The 17,826-nt window shown below is 36.0% G+C and overlaps 1 protein-coding gene across 6 annotated transcripts in view; it reads left to right on the top strand.

Moving 5' to 3' along the window:
- The window catches only part of Edil3 (EGF like repeats and discoidin domains 3), a 409,108-nt gene that overhangs the window by 136,496 nt on the left and 254,786 nt on the right, over positions 1-17,826 (top strand). For 3 of the 6 annotated variants that reach the window (XM_063245304.1, XM_013143610.3, XM_063245306.1), the window contains exon 3: positions 5,309-5,341. The exons of 1 other annotated variant lie outside the window; for it this stretch is intronic. In XM_063245304.1, coding sequence (XP_063101374.1) covers positions 5,309-5,341 — 33 coding nt within the window. The remainder of the gene's footprint in view (positions 1-5,308; positions 5,342-17,826) is intronic. 2 more of the 6 variants (XM_063245305.1, XM_003479468.5) reach the window with 1 other exon arrangement.

The following is a 17,826-nucleotide window of genomic DNA, read 5'->3' as shown; positions in this document are numbered from 1 at the left end:
ATCTCTTTAGACAAAATGTACCTAATCCATCACTAAAAGTCATCGCATCTTAACAGTTTCAGCATTGCTGAAAAGCCCAACTCTAAGTGTCTCCTCTGAGGCTCATGGAAAACTCTTGAGACCCTGGAGAAATCAGAAAGGAAGCGAATGTCACAAGGCAAACACTCCCAATCTGAAAGGGAGAAAAAGGTGGACGGAAAGAACTTAGATCAGAGCAAGACAAAAAGCCACTGAAAGGGAAAACATGAAGCTGCAGCTTTGAGTCCAGGATTCAGGAAATACTGGGGCAAGATGTGAATTCCAGGGAACTTGGATGGACTCGTGCTGTTGGCATTACGGATGCTGAACAAGGGAAAAGTGCTGCCCTCAAGGAAGGCCTGGAGTAGAAAAGTCTGCAAGGCACACAAATAAGTACAGAGTCACACTGCGTGGATACGTGGGTATATGCCACATTTGTATCACCACCTGCACTTAAATAGATGTCTGCCTCTAAATCTAGCTCAGGAGTCAAAAATGCATGTAAAAACCTGATAAAATAGAGTAGGTTATTTGGTTCTTTAAATATTTTTATGCAAATACAAGCACTGTAATGACTGAGTTTGCAAATTTGAAATGAATGTTTACACTTCTTTGTGCTGGTAATACCACAAACACACATGTGCACACACATCATTTAACATCTGGGTTGGCATAAATAACCATGCATAAATATCTTCATTATTGCTTTCATTTCAATGCAACATTCTAAAGTATTTGTCAGAGTACAGTAATATATATTTCTGTTGCTTTGCTTATGGAAATAATTACATAAACAATGGTATAGTTGGAAGCATATTTGGTGCATAGTTAACTAAATTTATGATATCATTAATAAAATTAATAGTGACAATGAATTAGGTGATACCAACAAAAATCGAATAAGACGCTAAGAAATGTACATTTTATGTTTCACAGTGAGTTTTCCTATTTTATGTTCAGCTGCACTAGGTACAGATTATTTTAATATATGCAATATCCAAGTTATAAGCGTGTACTTGAGGCACCCAGGGGTACAGAGAAAAATCAGAATATGCCAAAATTGTTGAGAATAGACAGAGACATGTACAAAGATGCTGTGTGTGTATCTTCATGTCAGAGGCATGACAGGAACATGTATAGCCCATTGGAAATAGGCAGCTATGCACTTCATAGTTGGTTCCTACAGAAAAACAAGACAGCCAGGGAGAATGCAGGGAGGGAAGGTGAGTCTGTACACTTAATTCTTCCTTCTTCCAAGCACCTTTCTACTTCCCATGCCACTCGGACACACAGTGTTCAACTTCTGAATCAAAGGGATTATTTTACTGCATTGAACTGTAGGGATCAGCTCGATACATAAACCAAGGAGCTGCCGGTTGTCCTCTGCAATCACAGCCCAAGGCAGTGTGGTCTCAACTACTTCAAATAATCAATTTCTTATTCAACCTAGTATCATTTAAAGGGAACAGCACAACCGGTTAGAGTTGTTGCACAGTGCCATTTTCCGTCCTGCAGAAAACCTAGCTCACGATAAAGAATGTTTTTCCATAGAACCAGAAGTCCAGGGTAAGTGAGAATTCATAGTTCATTGAGTTCAGTGGCTCGACAGTGTTATCAGCAATCTTATTTTATTCTTTTGGTGCCAGCCACCTTCAGGCCACAGGCTTTTCTATCTCCACCTAAACAAAATGAGAGAGAGGTGGTATGTCTAGACATTTTCTCAGAAAAGTGAGGTCTTCTTGGTTTCAATTTCTTTCTCTTTCCAGACACACCAACTTAACCCCTTTGTAACCTCCTCCACACCTGAGTTGACATATGTGAGTTCTGTCCACTGAAATTAGAAAGCAAATTGCTTTAGGACTAAATATGTACAGAAATTTTTGGTCATTATCTCCTAAACAATATATTGGAACTATTTACACAGCATTTATGTTCTATTAGGTGACAGAAATAATCTTCAGATTATACCAAAAATTCACCTATTTGCATGTAAATATTATGTCATTTTGTGTGCGAGTCTTGAATTTATACAGAATTTATCTCCTTGGTATTGGAGAAGGTCCTGGAACCAGTCTTCTTGAAAATAATAATAAGTTCATACCGATACCAAGGCCAATGACTGTATACAACAGGAAACAGATTTAATTAGTTCTGAGACATAGATCTCCTCTCTAGATCCAAGAGCGAATAGTCTTCTTCCAAAGCAGTAAAATAGTTATACAAGAAAACCTGAAGGGAAAAGATCAATGAAGGCTGGTAAAATCCCAGTACAAAATTGCAAAGGGTTTCCAGTAAGCCTGCTGATTTTCTTGCAGGAGGACCCCATGGCCTTTCCCTGTCAAGCAATCCTGATGAACCTAGTCTCAATTCCTAACATTTAGCCTTTATAACATTCACTTAAGTAGGTCTTTACAAATGTGGAAGTTTATGCTAATGAACACCCAAAATTCAAATTTAACATACCTGAACCATGTTAACAAACTCTCAGGAGAGATTCTATTATGGGTGACTGAAGAGGTATCCTTCTTTGAATCCTATGGTTTAGTACAATTCTTTACTGTGTTCCTGCCATTAGAGTCTTTTATTAAGTCCTTGTACATGCTGAGTTGGAGAAACAAAACGATTACTTTGCAGGTTATTTTTGTTTTCCTTGCTTGGCCGTGTTCCAGTTTCCAGAATTAAAGGCGATTGCAGTGCCAACTCAGAATTTTGTTAAGTCATTGATTTCATCACTTCTGAAAATCAAATAGAGTGAAGAAGGTTCTGAGTAATACTTTCTGAGATATCTTATTTACTGAAATAGCATTTTATAGATCACCAGTGTCCACTCTGAGGTTGATTCTTTACTTTGAGATTCTAGTTGTCACCTATTAATACTTCCTGATATTTTATTAGGTAATGTGTTAGCCAGCAAGCCATCCTTGTCACACAGATAACTAAAATAATGAATTAATACTAGTACTAAACTTTGGGTATATGTACATTTATGAGGAGATTCTGTGTGGATATAGAGCTCTATGTAAAATCATGTACTGGCTGACGCTTACCATTTGCTTATTAGTATGAAGCTTTTGAAAAAGTAAGCTCAGGAATAGGTTGATTTTTGCATGTACTGCAGGATCTGAATTTAAAGTAATCTAATTGCTACAACTCCTGGGCAATTGCAGGTGTCTCTATTTCGTGCTTGTTAGCTCTAAAAGCTCTTGCTTAGGTACTCACAAAGGAGGGATGAGATCTTGGCACTTCGAATCTCTCTTCCTTAGATATCATCAATGTGGATGTTTTTAAGTCATAGTTAAGATCTCAGCTGCTTGTTTCTACCCTGTGTTATGAGACATGAAGAAGTTTCTAGAAAAGAAGATCATTTCATATAAAGAGTAATGATCACACTTCAATATATTTTGTCCACCAGTTCTTTTTTTTTTTTTTTTTTCCTCCAAGTGCAGCCCCATTAAGCCCTTCATTGGACAGTAAGGAGTAACAAAAATGTTTGGTTTTGAAATCAGACCAATGTATTTTGATTTTAAATGAATTTCCATCTTTGGAGCGTCCATCTCAGTGTTGCTTTGTGAACTATTTGTGTTCACACGTGTAAAATGGTCAGCCATAAGCACTTTTTTCCCATTCCGAATCTCAGACTTTGGTAATGACCCAGATAATTCAGCATTTCTTTAACTCTCTTTGCCATTTTCCTAAAAGGGAATTCCTGGAAGCTACCAACAACTCTTCTCTTTGAACATGCTATAATAGATGTTGGATCCGATAAAGCAAAAAACAGCTTTTTAAATATTTATGCTCCCCACACCCTGTACACCAACTGTGTTTGCTCTCTTTGGTTCTTTGTGCCAAGGAGAGAAGCCCAAACAGTGCACAAGAAGCTGCCGTGGGACACGAAGTGAGATTGTCTCACGTGTTCTCTCTGCGGGTGGATCCCTCCCTCCCTGGAAGAGAGGAGAGCAAGCTGGGAACTAATTTCATTCACAAGAAAGTCTGCTAAGTCAGTTTTACTTTAAAACTTCATGGGTCAAGTGTAAAAGAGTGTGGGCTTGTGTCCTAGGGTTCAACAGGCAGAGTCTGGGGAAGCTGCTGTACACAGAACGAAAGTGAGAGTGCGGCTGGAAATGGAAAGGTTAACAGTGAACGCTGGGCAAAATCAGGAAGCTACATGGATAAGCTCTGCCTTACGGTTTTCTAAGCATCCTGCTCTGATACAAAACACACACACACGTACACACACACCACACAGTAGATGTTTGCCTCAAAAGTCTGGCTGCTCTCAAACATCACCTTTAAAACCGGAATCAAAATGATTCATTTTCATGAGTTATAGTCAGCATTACCTTTTACTGCCGGTATCTAGTTATATCTCAATCCTGGTACCCCTTAAAGAGATTCTGATTTATTTGATTGAGGTAAGGTGCAGAATTTGACATCCAGTGAGCATCCAGGACCGAGAACTTTTGTGAGGGACACAGTTAGTCTCATATCTTGGTATCTGCTTGGTAATATCCACATTTATTCAAGAGTGGGCTGCAGAACATATGGGGTCATCCTTTAAAGTGTGCACTGCTGTGTCCTTACCCCAGCATGGACAGCGGTACTGAATTCTGAAGATTGCAGTGCAGATGAGGAAGTGTGTGCGTGCATGAGTGTGTGTGTGTGTGTGTGTGTGTGTGTGTGCGTGTCTATATGTGACAAAGACAAACAGAACAGCAAAGGCATAGGAAAGAAAAACACAGTGTATTAGAATCTTCATATGTAACAAAAAAAGGGGCTCTCTGAGCTTTAGTAGCATCTATCTTATAAATACTACTCAAAGAAGAAACTTTTCAGCATAGGGAATGTCTTTAAATCCCTCTATGTTAATAGAAAATTGACCTCGGGATACGTGTATGTCATATGCAATTTAGATTTATTAACTTTTCTCATTATTATAGGAATTTAAGACTAGTTGTGTATAAAATGAAAAGCAAATTGGAAACTTCAGTACAGATGACAAGATTGCCTCATTTAAAAATATACATTTTTATTGTATTTATATTATATTATTTTCAATTAAATGTAAATACTTATGAATCTGTCTTTAGATAATCAAAGGAATATAGGATGTAGAAGTCAGGGGATTGTGATCACTATAAATGTGAAATATTTGAATTAATCTCACGCTCTCTCTCCCTCTCTCCCTCCCTCCCTGCTTCTCTATCCCTCTCTTTCTCTCCATCCATCTCTCCATCTCTTCCCTTCCTGTCCACTCTCTGGTCCCTATTTCACTTCCCTTTCCTCCTTTAAGCAGCTTCAGATGAAGAAGAGACAACTACAGCAGGTAAAGTTCTTAGTTCTAATTATTATCCCTATTTAATTTAATGTCTTTAATGAAAGACACTTGTTTTTTTTTTTCTTAATTTTTCAGCCAGGAAGTTGGCATATTTTAATATTTTAAAAATTTTATGAGCCGATAATACTATCCCAGCTATTGATTAACATTCTTGAATAAAAGGAATATCAATAAATAATGAACAATTATTAGAAAGGAAAATGTAGTAAAAAATATCCCATCAAAGTTCAAGGACAAGGAAAATTGAAAGATTAGGATACTTCAAGGAGTGCAGAACTACAGTATCAGAATTATAAAACAAAATCATCAAAAAGAAGAAAATGGTGGAGTAAACTCTCAGAAACATCACCTTCTATAATGAACTATTAAGTATGTAAGCAGCACAAATCATGATATCCAAATTTAAGCATTAAATTATGCAGATGTGTTGAACACGCTTTTTAAAAAATTAATTTTTACAATTGCAGCTGAATGACTCTGCCACTTGGCATCCTGCTTCTGCAGTTCTTTGGCTCATCAGCATTTGGCGAGCTCAGGTTAGGGGCCAAACTCAGTCCTATGAAGGAGGCTCATAGCAGAACAGTGAGACTCATCAAAGTAGATGCTGGGAGGGCAGAGGCCAGGCACACCTAGAAGTATAAAATGGGATGAATGATTCTTTTCATCAACACTTAATTAAAGATCCAGAGTTGCAGATCAATACTTGGGGGCTGGGCACAGTCTAATGCACAGACATTCTTTCTGGCTCTAAACTGAAAAGGGCAGATGTCTGCACTGGCCAGATTTCTTCTTAGTAAAGGAGGGAAGGCATTGTTCCTGAGAGACAAGAATAGGAAATGATTCCTGAATTATTGGGTCTCATAGGACTTGCTCATGAGAAGGGAGGAGTGTGGTCCTGTTACTAGAACTCATGGTCAAGGAAGGGCTGTTTCTATGTATAGTCTTAACATATTTCACCAGACCTCTCTGGAAAACTGAGCCAGGATCTCAACTGTAAGATGAAACCAAAAGATCAAAAATTCAATAGAAGAAAGCAAGCTAGTTACTATGCACAATTTTTGGTAAACCCTAATGATACATAAATACATTGCAGGATACTCATTATAGTTGTGCTGCCATAGCAATGTAGTCAGAGATGTGATAAATTCTTAACTGATGTTTCATTTTATAATATATTTACTTTATTGCCTAATCTGAAAGATGGGAAATCTCTTGTCATTTCCTCCTTTTCAAGCTAAGACTGTGCAACCTGCTTTTAGGAGCTCTCTGCTCACGTGACTCAATAGCAAACCTCCCCCTTCCCGAGCCTCTCCTGCCTCCCTTCTTTCTTCCTTTTGTCCTGACTGTGAACTTCACTGTTCATAGAAATTCTCAAAGGTGTCCTTTGTGTATCTTATTTATTTTATTATTATTATTTATTTGCAATATATGACAATTATCTTGATCTTGGGGAATTGCTACATAGACATAGTGCATTTTAGTCGTTTTTACTCTCTTCTTTCCCCCCATTCTCAGATGCTTTCTCATCTCCACAAATTCTGCCTTCATTTTTTTCCATCTTATATTTTACTCTTAAAATCATGTACACTTTAGGTTTATTATGGTTATAGTTTGTTTAAACGCCCCCCCCAAACCCTCATGTGGTCATGGCAGGTGGACTTTTCCAAGGCGGCTGAGTGTAGCATTTGTGATTGGTTTGTTGTCTAGTGCTGGGATTGCAGTGTGAGTGCTGCAACTGCCCAAGGTATTCCAGCTTGTATAAGAAGGAAGCATACCTTCCTCTTTTGCTCTTTCATTCTTGTCACTCGCAGCCACTATGAGAGGCTGCCGTCTGCATGCCACCCTGCCGTGGAGCCAGATGTGTATGGACTGAAACCTCCAAAAGCTGTACACTAAATAACCCTTTCTTTCCCTAATTTTGGGTGTCAAGTATTTTGCCTCAGCAATGGGAGAGAATCAAGATACTCACATAAGAGAAACTATGTGATATATATTATTTTGCACTTGAATTATTTCAGTTAGGATTATGGTCTCACCAACTATCCACTTTCCTATACATGGATTAAATGTATCCCGCTTTATGGCTTGGTGTGGCTTGACTATGTATACATGCACATATTTTTGTATTAACTCACATGTTGATGGTCACATGTGGCATCTCCGTGATTCAGCTGTTGTGCATTGTGCCACTTTAAATGTAACTATGTACACAGAGTCGTAATTTTATGTCTAGCTTTGGGAAAGATACCCAGAAGAGAAATAGTTCAGTCAAATGTTATCTTTATATTGATCTCCGCAGTGTTTGTATTACTTTACATTCCCACAAAGAATGTAGAAAGCTTTATTTTTCCCGTGTGACCTTTCCAGCCTTTGTTATTTGTTGAGTTCTGGTAATAGCCAGTCTTCCTGAGGTAAGGTGGAATCTCAATGTTGTTCTGATTTGTTTCTCTAGAGGCCAAAGATATTGAACATTTTTAAAGCACTTATTGGCCCATTTACTTAATCTTTTGAGAAGTGTTTATCCATGTCATTTGCCCACTTTATGATTAGGTGTTTTGTTTTGGGAAATTTAATTATTTAAGTTTGTGTTAGTCCTCTGTTCAAGGAGTAGCAGGCAAAACTTACTCCCATCCTCGAGCTTGTCAGTGCAATGCCAATGAAAAGTAATCACGTGCTGGTTGTTCCCTTTGCTGTCAAGATGCCTTCTGACTTTATATACTTTCATTTGTTGTTTGTTGATACTGTTTCATGTTTAATTGGGGTTCTGTAAAGAAATTTCTTGCCTAATGCTTATGTCTTCAAGAATTTTATGTATATTATCTTCTAGCAGATTCAATATTTCTGTGTTTCAGTGTAGTTCTTTGATCCACTGTGATTTCATTTTAGAACAAGGTAAGAGATGAATCTATACTAGTTCTTCTGAAGGAGGATAACTGTTGTTTCCAGGTCAATGCATTTTTTCTTAACCAGATATTTATAATTTTGTTCATGAGTATTATTTCATAATATTTTCAGATGTGTTTTTTTATTTAGAACTGCTATTATTATATGACTAATACTATATGTTTTTATTCTCATATTCTTTCCTGAAAAAAATTATGCATAATTATATTCCAAACTGTGATTCATTTGGGGTCCTCCTTTAATTTATGTTCCTTCTGTATGATTTTCTTGTTGTGTTTAACTTTTCAATGAAATGTAATCATAAATTAATTCAAATTCCATATCTCCACAAAATGTATTTACTGGCTCATAGTCTTCCTTAAAGTGCAGAGCATAATTATATGATAACTATTGCTAATGAATGATCCCAACTGAGATATCCTCAGAAAGGGGCTAAGGAACAGACGTGGAGCTCAGCCTGGCCTTTACTGTCAGAATTCTTGTTAGTATTTTAGACTTCTTATTGCTGTCCAGAATCATCCATCAAGCTCACCTTACAGTGTTTCAGAACTTCTCTAGCTTGCATCCTGACACCAGACCAAATTTATCTTGCAACCTATTTGGCGAAATATTCTAAACCACATGGTCAGAATATTTTGGACTCAGCAAAGATCCACTTCTCCGGGTCCTCAGTCAGCTCTCCCAAAGCTGGGACCAAATACCCATCACCACAAGTTAAAGGAGGAAAAGGTTTATTCGGCTCATGGTGTTAGCTCATAATCGGCTGACTCTGAGGCAGTAATACCATGGCAGAAGTGCATGCTGGATGAAAGCTGCTCCATTTATGTTGGCTGAGAAGTGGAGCAGGGAAAGAGTGTCAGAGAGGAAGGGGCTGTGCAGCAGAGACAGACCTTGAGATCATCTTTGAGGACTCCAGGGCATACCTAGAAATTCGCTTCATAAATTTCAAGCCAACCAAGTTTCCAGTTAAGCTTATATTAACTGAGAAGAAAGAAAGAAAGAAAGAAAGAAAGAAAGAAAGAAAGAAAGAAAGAAAGAAAGAAAGAAAGAAAGAAAGAAAGAAAGAACCAGAGAGCTAGGGGCTGTAAATAGCTACAACCCCAGGAGTATGCTCCCTGAGCATACTCTTGTCAAACAAACAGCATCTCATGATTTCTCCACCTTCTAATAATTCCATTAAATTATGGCTTGATTTATTAATCCACCGATGAAGTAAAAGCGTTCATCTTCCAATCACTTCTCAAAGATTCATCAACAACCAGACCTTCAATGCAATGAGTTTCTTGGGGGACAATTTGCATCTCACCCATAAAGAAACACTAAGGAAATCAACACGGTGTTAAAGAGTGTTTCATTTGTGATGTAATGCTGCACAACCACATGAATGTCTCTCTTTAACACAGAACACACTCTAACAAACATATTTTTCTGCTCAGTTTCAATATATCTGTTTAGATTTAATGAATAAAATAAATTTAGGAATAAACATACTCATACACCTTTACAGATCATAGTCTTCCTAAGTGTTTTTTCATACACATCTTATGCATTAGAACCTCTAAATTGCATTGCAAACAGCAAGTGCACAAAGTGTTTTTCCCATTGATTTATAAAGAGGATGCATAACACTTTGCACTTGCTTCTCTAATGATGGAGTTACATCACCATCTTGGTTACAGAACATTAATTTAATAATCATTTTCATTTCAGGATGTCCAGATAGAAGATGTTGGCTTACTGATCCCTGTTTTAATGTATCTAATTTATCTAAAGCCTGCTTTTACAAGTTTCAGAGGTCTGTTTTTATTTTTCTTTATTGAATACTATTTCCAGCTTTTGAAACATATTATTTCATTGAGTATAAAAACACATCTATGATCTATTCTAGAAATTCCTTTAAACTAAATTATATTCCTAGATCTAATTACACCTAATGAGATTCATGTTTTGAAGCAGCTGTAGCAGATACAGTACCTTCAAGTGAGTCACCTTGAGGGCTGAAATATTTAACCCAATTATGTTGCTGTGTCTCAAAGAATTTTTGGAAGTGTCTTTTGAAATTTTTTCCAGAATCTGTTTAATAACATTATAACATCAATTATGTCTTTACAGTCTTGGAACTGTGTTATGATATTCATCAGATACTGGTCTCATAAGAATGCCTCCAAAAAGAAAGATTTACACAAGAACATCTCTTTCCTTCTATCTCTGTGTAAAATGTTGAAACATTTTTGACTTTGACATTAACATTATTAATTTGAGTATATGATCTGTTTTAAAAATATTTACATTATAGCAAGGTTAAATTTCAATAAGTAACATTTTTCAATGAAATTGCATGAGGTTGCTTTTCTTATGGAGCACAAATCTAAGTTTTATTTTTTATTTAAATTTTATGACATATAAAATCGTCATAAATTTGTTATACAAATAATTTCCTATATCTTTTAGCAAATGAAGACATATCTATTAGAAAATTGATATTACAAATAAAATAACCCATATAAAATGCAATTTATTGACTATAAAGAATATCAGATTAAATTTGTTCTCACATAAATTTTCCCATTGTCCTTATATGTTTGTAATTGTCCAAAGATCCTTTGGTATCTCTGTAAGTAGCATTTATACTTTAAATTGAGGAAATCATTACAAAATTTAAAACAAGTTGGGCTGGGGATTTAGCTCAGCGGCATAAGCCCCTGCCTTGCAAGCAGGCAGTCATGAGTTCGATCTCTGGTACCTATGAAATAAACAAACAAACAAACAAAAACTCTATATAAAACAAGTCTGGAAAGGGAAAATGTCACTGAGAAGGATCAAAATCAGAGTGACACAGAAGAGTTCTTGTAGACAAACAATAAATCAGTTAATTGTAATTAACTAAATCTACCACATACTCATCTCATCTCCTTTATAAAATTTCCTCATTAGTACCTTGCATCTTTTTCTACTTTTGCCTAAAGGGAAATTCTTACTGTATCATTTATTTTGATATTAGAAGACGGTCTGATTTTAGATTTATATAAAAGGAAGTTATTCACATCCAATTAACTTGTAGACTGAAAACTGAAATTTCAAGTATATGTAGAAGTAAAAGCCTTTATGCTCTGTTTTTCCCCATTGTATATGTTTGCGGTATACAGGATGTTGTTTAGCAATAGATCAAGCTGACATATCTAGCGCCTCACAGCATGAACTTTTGTGCTATGAGGTGAGAGTGCCCACTGTAAACAATGCAGTGTTATCAACTCTGGTATTCATGTGCATTTATGGATTTTAGATTTAGCCATCCTGCAACACTGTAGCTTTCTACCTTTTGACCTACATCTCCTCCATCTCCACCTCCCTCCTCACATCCAGTAACTGACATTCTCTTCATTTCTATGGATTCACTCTTTCTCCACTTTCACATATAAGTAAGATCATATACTGTTTTTCCCTTTATCTGGCTTATTTCACTTAGGGTATAACAGCATCCGGATTCATCTATATTGCTTCAAATAGCAGCATTGGAGGCTTAGTGGAATGCATTTGTTCTGTTTTCTTGGGGACACACACTTAGTATGTCTGTGTGTCTTGGCTTTGTGTATACATGGTATACAGATGGTATATATACCTGCATATAAGGTAGTGCAGACTTCTCTATGCGATACTGAATTCATGTCCTTTTAGTATACACCTAGAAAAAGGATACATCTGTGGCTTTATTTTGAATTTTGCGGTGAACTTCTCAACTGTCTCACAGTATTTGCATCAGTTTACATTCCCACAAGCAAAGCATAAAGGTCTGCTGGACCCTTCTTACCATAGTAAGGTAGCAAATTCAAAGTAGATTGAAGATTGAAAAAATAAAATCTGAAACTATAAAATTTCTAGAAAAAAAAAAAACTGAGAGGAAAATTCTTTGACATTGGCCTTGGTGAAGTTTTTCTGGGTATCATACTAAAGCTCCAAAAGGAAGCCTGTGACAAGTGGGATTGTATTAACCTAAAAGAAAAATAACTGCATGACAAAGGAAGTATTTAACAAAATGAAAGATACCTTGTAGGCTAGAACACAGTATCTGTGGTTAAATATCTGGTTAGAAATCAATTTTCAAAATATGTAAGGTACTCATAAGACTTAGTAACAAAAAAAAAAATAAGTCAATTAAAACGTATGCAAAGAACTTGTATTTCTCCAAAGAAGACACAAAAATGGCCAACAGATGTGCAAAAATGTGCTTAATACTACTAATAACTAGCAAAATGAAAATAAAAACAAAATCACTTCATAGGGTGGCAATTATAAATAGGGTAAAATTTTTTGTAATATAGCTGAAATTACTGTCTGTCACAAAAACTGCACTCCTCTATATATGTTTAGAAAATTAAAATTTGTGTAATTTACTTCAATAAAAATTGAACATACGACCCTGATCTGAACAGGTGGTGAGGATAGAGGTTTCAAAAGTTTATAAAGAGCTTCTTATGTGATCTGTGTCATACAGAGAAATTAAGACAGTGGTAACTGGGGCTTTTATCAACAGTCTTTGAAAATCTTTTCATATTTTTAATATGTTAAATTACTATTTTATTCACTAAAGAAGCACATCTGAGAATACTAGCAATCTACACTTGAATTAAGAATAATAGAACCTGGTTAGCACTAATAATGATTTGAATCTGTTTTTTATATTACAAAATTAAAGGTCAGTAATAAAAGAGTGTGTATTCTACACAGCTACACAAGAGGTGCAGTTGTCTTTAACATTTGGAATATTCAATATTAAGCCTACAAAAATACTACTTTTGCTTGCACAACGACCTTTTAAAATTTTTCCTAACTGTTACAGATCATTTTAGATATCTTTTTCATCTTCTTGTGGAGTTTAATTCTGCATGGCTGAATGTGTTCAGTTAGTGTACAACTCATGCATTTTGAAAAGGAATGATGTCTCACCCTATTTTTTTTTTTTTTTTTTTTTGTCTTTTTCGTTTTTATCGGTACCAGGGATCGAACTCACGACTGCCTGCTTGCAAGGCAGGCGCTTATGCCATTGAGCTAAATTCCCAGCCCCTCCCTATTATTTTCTAATGAACAAGAGTTGCCTGCATTCTAATCTCAGTGCTTTTATTTCCTTGAGGTCTACATACAGGTACATGTTCTTGTTCACATTACATTCATTACAAATTTTCTCTCTCTTTGTACAAAAATCCATTTTCTCCATCAGTGCCTGGAGCAACTTTACTAATTATTTTATCAAATATATTCTTATTCATAAATGAGCAGGCTTTAAATATTAAAATATAATATATAAAACCTGAAGAGTTTATTGATACATATCTAAACTCCAGAAAACATTAATTATTTCTAGACTCTCAGGGGAATGGGCATTAAATCTTTTTTTTTTTTTTTTTTTTTTAAAGATTTGCCCTGGTCAGTTCCTTAAGCCATTCTTAGAATGATGAAATAGTATAAAATAAGTCTTTCTTAGTGGTAGGTGTTTAATAGTAATGTTGAACTCTGGGAAATGTAACAGTAATTTAAAATATTTGATATGTATATATAGAGATATAGATGATATAGATATAGATATGTAGTTTGTTATGAAATAGTTTGTTATCATATTTTTACCAAAATATACTTTCTTATATAATAAGATTGTGGTGCCGTAGGGACTTTGAAAGATTGGATATTCCTTATCTTTTTATTTATACAAGATTAAAAATTGAAACATTACCAGAGAAAATATATTTCAGCACTATAAAGATATATATGTGTCTTTACCTATCTGTCTACCATTTTCCCCTGAAATATAAAATTGGAAGTAAGCTGATCAAATCTTATTGTCAAGTAAAACAACTAAAATTCTTCCACAGCACAGTTTCATTTCACCATATTTTCAGTAATGTGTCTAAATATCCAGAAATACATATATTAGAAAATAGCTATTAGATTTTGTATGATAGTTCTTGAATTGCTAGTAACAGAAAATTTAGTTTGATCTTATTCAAATGAAAAGGGGATTGTTGGCTCTCAGAATTAAGAATTTAGGATTAGCAGGGTGTGGTGGCTCATGCCTGTCCAGCACTCTGGAGGCTGAGGCAGGAGGATCATTGAGAGTTTGAGACCAGCCTAGGCAACAAAGTGAGCTCAAGGCCAGCCTGAACTGCACAGTGAGACTCTGTCTCAAAAAGACCAAAATAAATAAATAAATGAATAAATGAATCTTGGATCACAGATGCGAATAAAAAAATCTCATTTCCCCTCTTATATTTCTCTTCTGTCTTGTGGGGTGTAAAATTTGTTCCCATTGTGAAACTCCTTTTCCTTTTGTTTGTTACTGGTGCTGTGTGCATCCTTATCCATGTCTCTGAGGGCAAGGGAATGACGGGCTTTCTCCTGAGAACACAGGCTTAGATTACACAGTCTTAGATCCCTTCTGCAGTCACAGTTCTTAGTTTTCTCCAGAGCACAAGGTTGGTTTTAGCTTCCATTGAAAACCTGGTGCTATGTGGCTAAGCCACAGACTTAGAAACAAATCTGGGTGCTGGGCAAGTATAGAAATAGGAATCTCACTGTATTAATGTCCACTTTGTATGCTTTAATTTTGTAATCTGGACAACTTTCTGAGATGACAATATGTAATCTATTAACTAGTGATTGCTTACTGTATATTTTTTCTCTTGAAATTCTGTATTACTTGTACCCTTTTACTGTTTTGTTTTGTTTTGTTTTTCTCTTTAAATAGAAAAAAAAAGAATAGAAATAGGAAGCGCATTATTTGGTTAAAAAGTGAGCCAACTGAAAAGAACAGCCATAACCCTGCTGTCACTGCAGTTCTCTTCAGAGCCCTCCTCCAACCCTTTGAACATGTTCATATTATTTTATAAGGTATTTGGAGACTCTGGAAATCTGATTGTTGTTACACACATTTGGTGCACATATAGGGAATATTAAAATCTTCTATTCATAACCGTAATTACACATTCTGACTTTTAAAAACCTAACTTTACCACAGCCTTTATTTATTTTTTCTCATCTTTATAAAACATGTTTTTACTAGTTGCCAAAACTCTCAGTGTGAATGATCTGTACTGGCCTGATCTTTTTCCCTTCTGAGTATTAATGGTCTGTTTCTAGAAAAACTACATGTTTACTTGGTCCTACTTCTTAGGTATTGCTGACTATTGCCCTACTCTTCCACATGTCAGAAACTGGCTGTCAGGATAAGCTGCATTGTTTAGTAGAGTCCTAAAAGTATTAAATTGGTTTACCACTTTGTGTAAGGTTATCATTTTATCACATATTTAAAAGCACTATCATGAACGTATAGCCAAAACAAGTTTATACTTGAAATAGTAGAGAATGGGCATTTAGATTTAGCAAGATTTTCAAACGTGAAAGAAAAACAAGAGACCTAATCTTCCTATATCTAATGAGGAAATATAGACCTAGGTGTATAGATCTAATTTTGATTGAATAATTTTGGCTATTGCAAGATATGATTATAATTTTGAGTACTTAAATTTGTGCTGGTTACCTTTAAAATATTAGGAGAAAAACTAAAAATTGAACATGTTTAATGTTACAATAAAGTAGTGGAAAAACATCAATGTTTAAAAAAAGTGATGGTAGACACCATTACTTAGGTAATAAAGATGTTTTCGTAGAAAAATTTACAAATTTTTTACAAAAAAGAGCTTATTTCTAAGATTTCTCCCATTATTCAGAGAAACAGTGGCAAACTAGGTATGTGTGTGTATTCACATGTACACAGATATAGAATATAAAAAAATGTATAAATCTGTAATAAATACAAATATAGGGGGCTGGGGGTTTAGCTCAGCAGCATAAGCACCTGCCTTGAAAGCAGGCAGTCGTGAGTTTGATCCCTGGTACCGATAAAAAGGAAAAAGACAAAAAAAAAAAAAATGTCCTAATAAATACAAATATATACATTTATGTAATATGTATAGAAGAGATGTATTTTAAAGAATTAACTTACATGTTTATGAGTGGACAATTCTAAAATCTCTGAATCAGAGACATAGGAAACTTAAACTGAATTTCTGTGTTACAATCTTGAACCGACAGTTTTATTTCTCTACTCCAAAATCTCAATTAATGTTTTGAGGGCTTCCATCTTTTTGGATTAGATGTGGTCTGTTTTCCTTAACACCGGCTTTTGCAAATACTAATCACATTGACCAGGTATTTTCAGCTGTTTAGCAACATCTAGAGCATGTAGATACCACCATAGAACAGTGCTGACATGGAATTTGATTGACTACCACAGGGATGCAGCAAAATATGTAAGCACAAAGTATAATTTTGAAAACATTATTTCATGAGAAACAACTCAAGCATTATTTTCAGTGGAGAGTGACAGTGAATGCTATCCTGACCACAGTGCAGACTAAGAGTCAGAGGCTTCCGTTTCAAGTCCCCCCTGGATTGACTTGGTCCATCAGTCAGACCAACTTCAAAAGCATGGGCCAGCCTTTTTGCTGATCTGGGCTTTACCCTAAAGTCCAGTCTAATAAGGCTGTGAAGACGGATTAAGTTTAATATTCTGGAGATCTGATGGCTCAGAGAAGGCATTAAACTTTCTAGGTCATGATGGTTATGATAAAATTGCATGGATCTGCAGGTCTGACCCTATGTATTTAGGTGCTTTGATCTTCCAATAAAGAGCTGCCCATTGCCTGTAAAGTGTGTTCTTTGATAAGTTTAATCTCACTCATGGTAAAGAAAATAATATTTCCAAACATAGAGACTTCCTCTGCGGGTCACATGTGATGATGAATGCGGAAGGCGATCACAGTTAAGCTCATCATATAAGTACAGGGAGTCTAAGCTCTCATTGTTCACAGGGAACTAAATTCCATGCTGTCAGAAAATTATCAGTGTTGCTTTATCATATTAATATTTGATAGGATTATTTCCAAAAGATGTAAAGTATAAAACAAAAGTGGCCTTTATTCTGAGAACACGGAGAGAGATGACTGAGACCCGCTGGCCGCTGAAGTCTGGCAATCTCTCCCGCGGACACGTGGTGTGGGGGGATATAAGTAGCATAAGCTTAGGGTAGTGCCCTAGGGCCATTAGGGATGCACAGGTATTTCACTGGCACACGTTTGGCGCCAGGGGCAGATTCCGAAGGGTGGGGGGTGTTGTAGTCAGCGGTTGTACACAGAGAACAATTCAGATCAGGACATGGAGTTTATAATATTTTTATAATGGTCACCAGAAGTTAACACAGGAGAATGTAGGAAATCTATCCACAACACCAATGACATAGATTAATTAGTCAAGAGTCTAAACCCCATGGCAGTGTCCCACATAAATCCAGATAAAAACCCAGAGCTCAGGACAATGCCTCCACGAGTCCAACTGGAAGTCCAGGGCCCACAAGAAGGAATCACGCCAGTCTCTTTTATGGATTCATGCCAGGAAGACCCAAGGGTCAGCGGTGAAAGCCAGAAAGTCTATGCCAGCACGATAAAGGAGCTGTGCTAGTGGGATGAGGGTTCTACACTGGAGCCGAGAAGTCACAGTCACAACAAAGAGCGGGGCTGTCC

This window comes from Cavia porcellus, unplaced genomic scaffold (genome assembly GCF_034190915.1).
Source record: "Cavia porcellus strain 051 isolate PalLab524CR breed Dunkin Hartley unplaced genomic scaffold, mCavPor4.1 scaffold_2, whole genome shotgun sequence".
In the NCBI taxonomy this organism is placed as follows: domain Eukaryota; kingdom Metazoa; phylum Chordata; class Mammalia; order Rodentia; family Caviidae; genus Cavia; species Cavia porcellus.
This window is presented reverse-complemented; position numbering and strand designations above follow the sequence as displayed.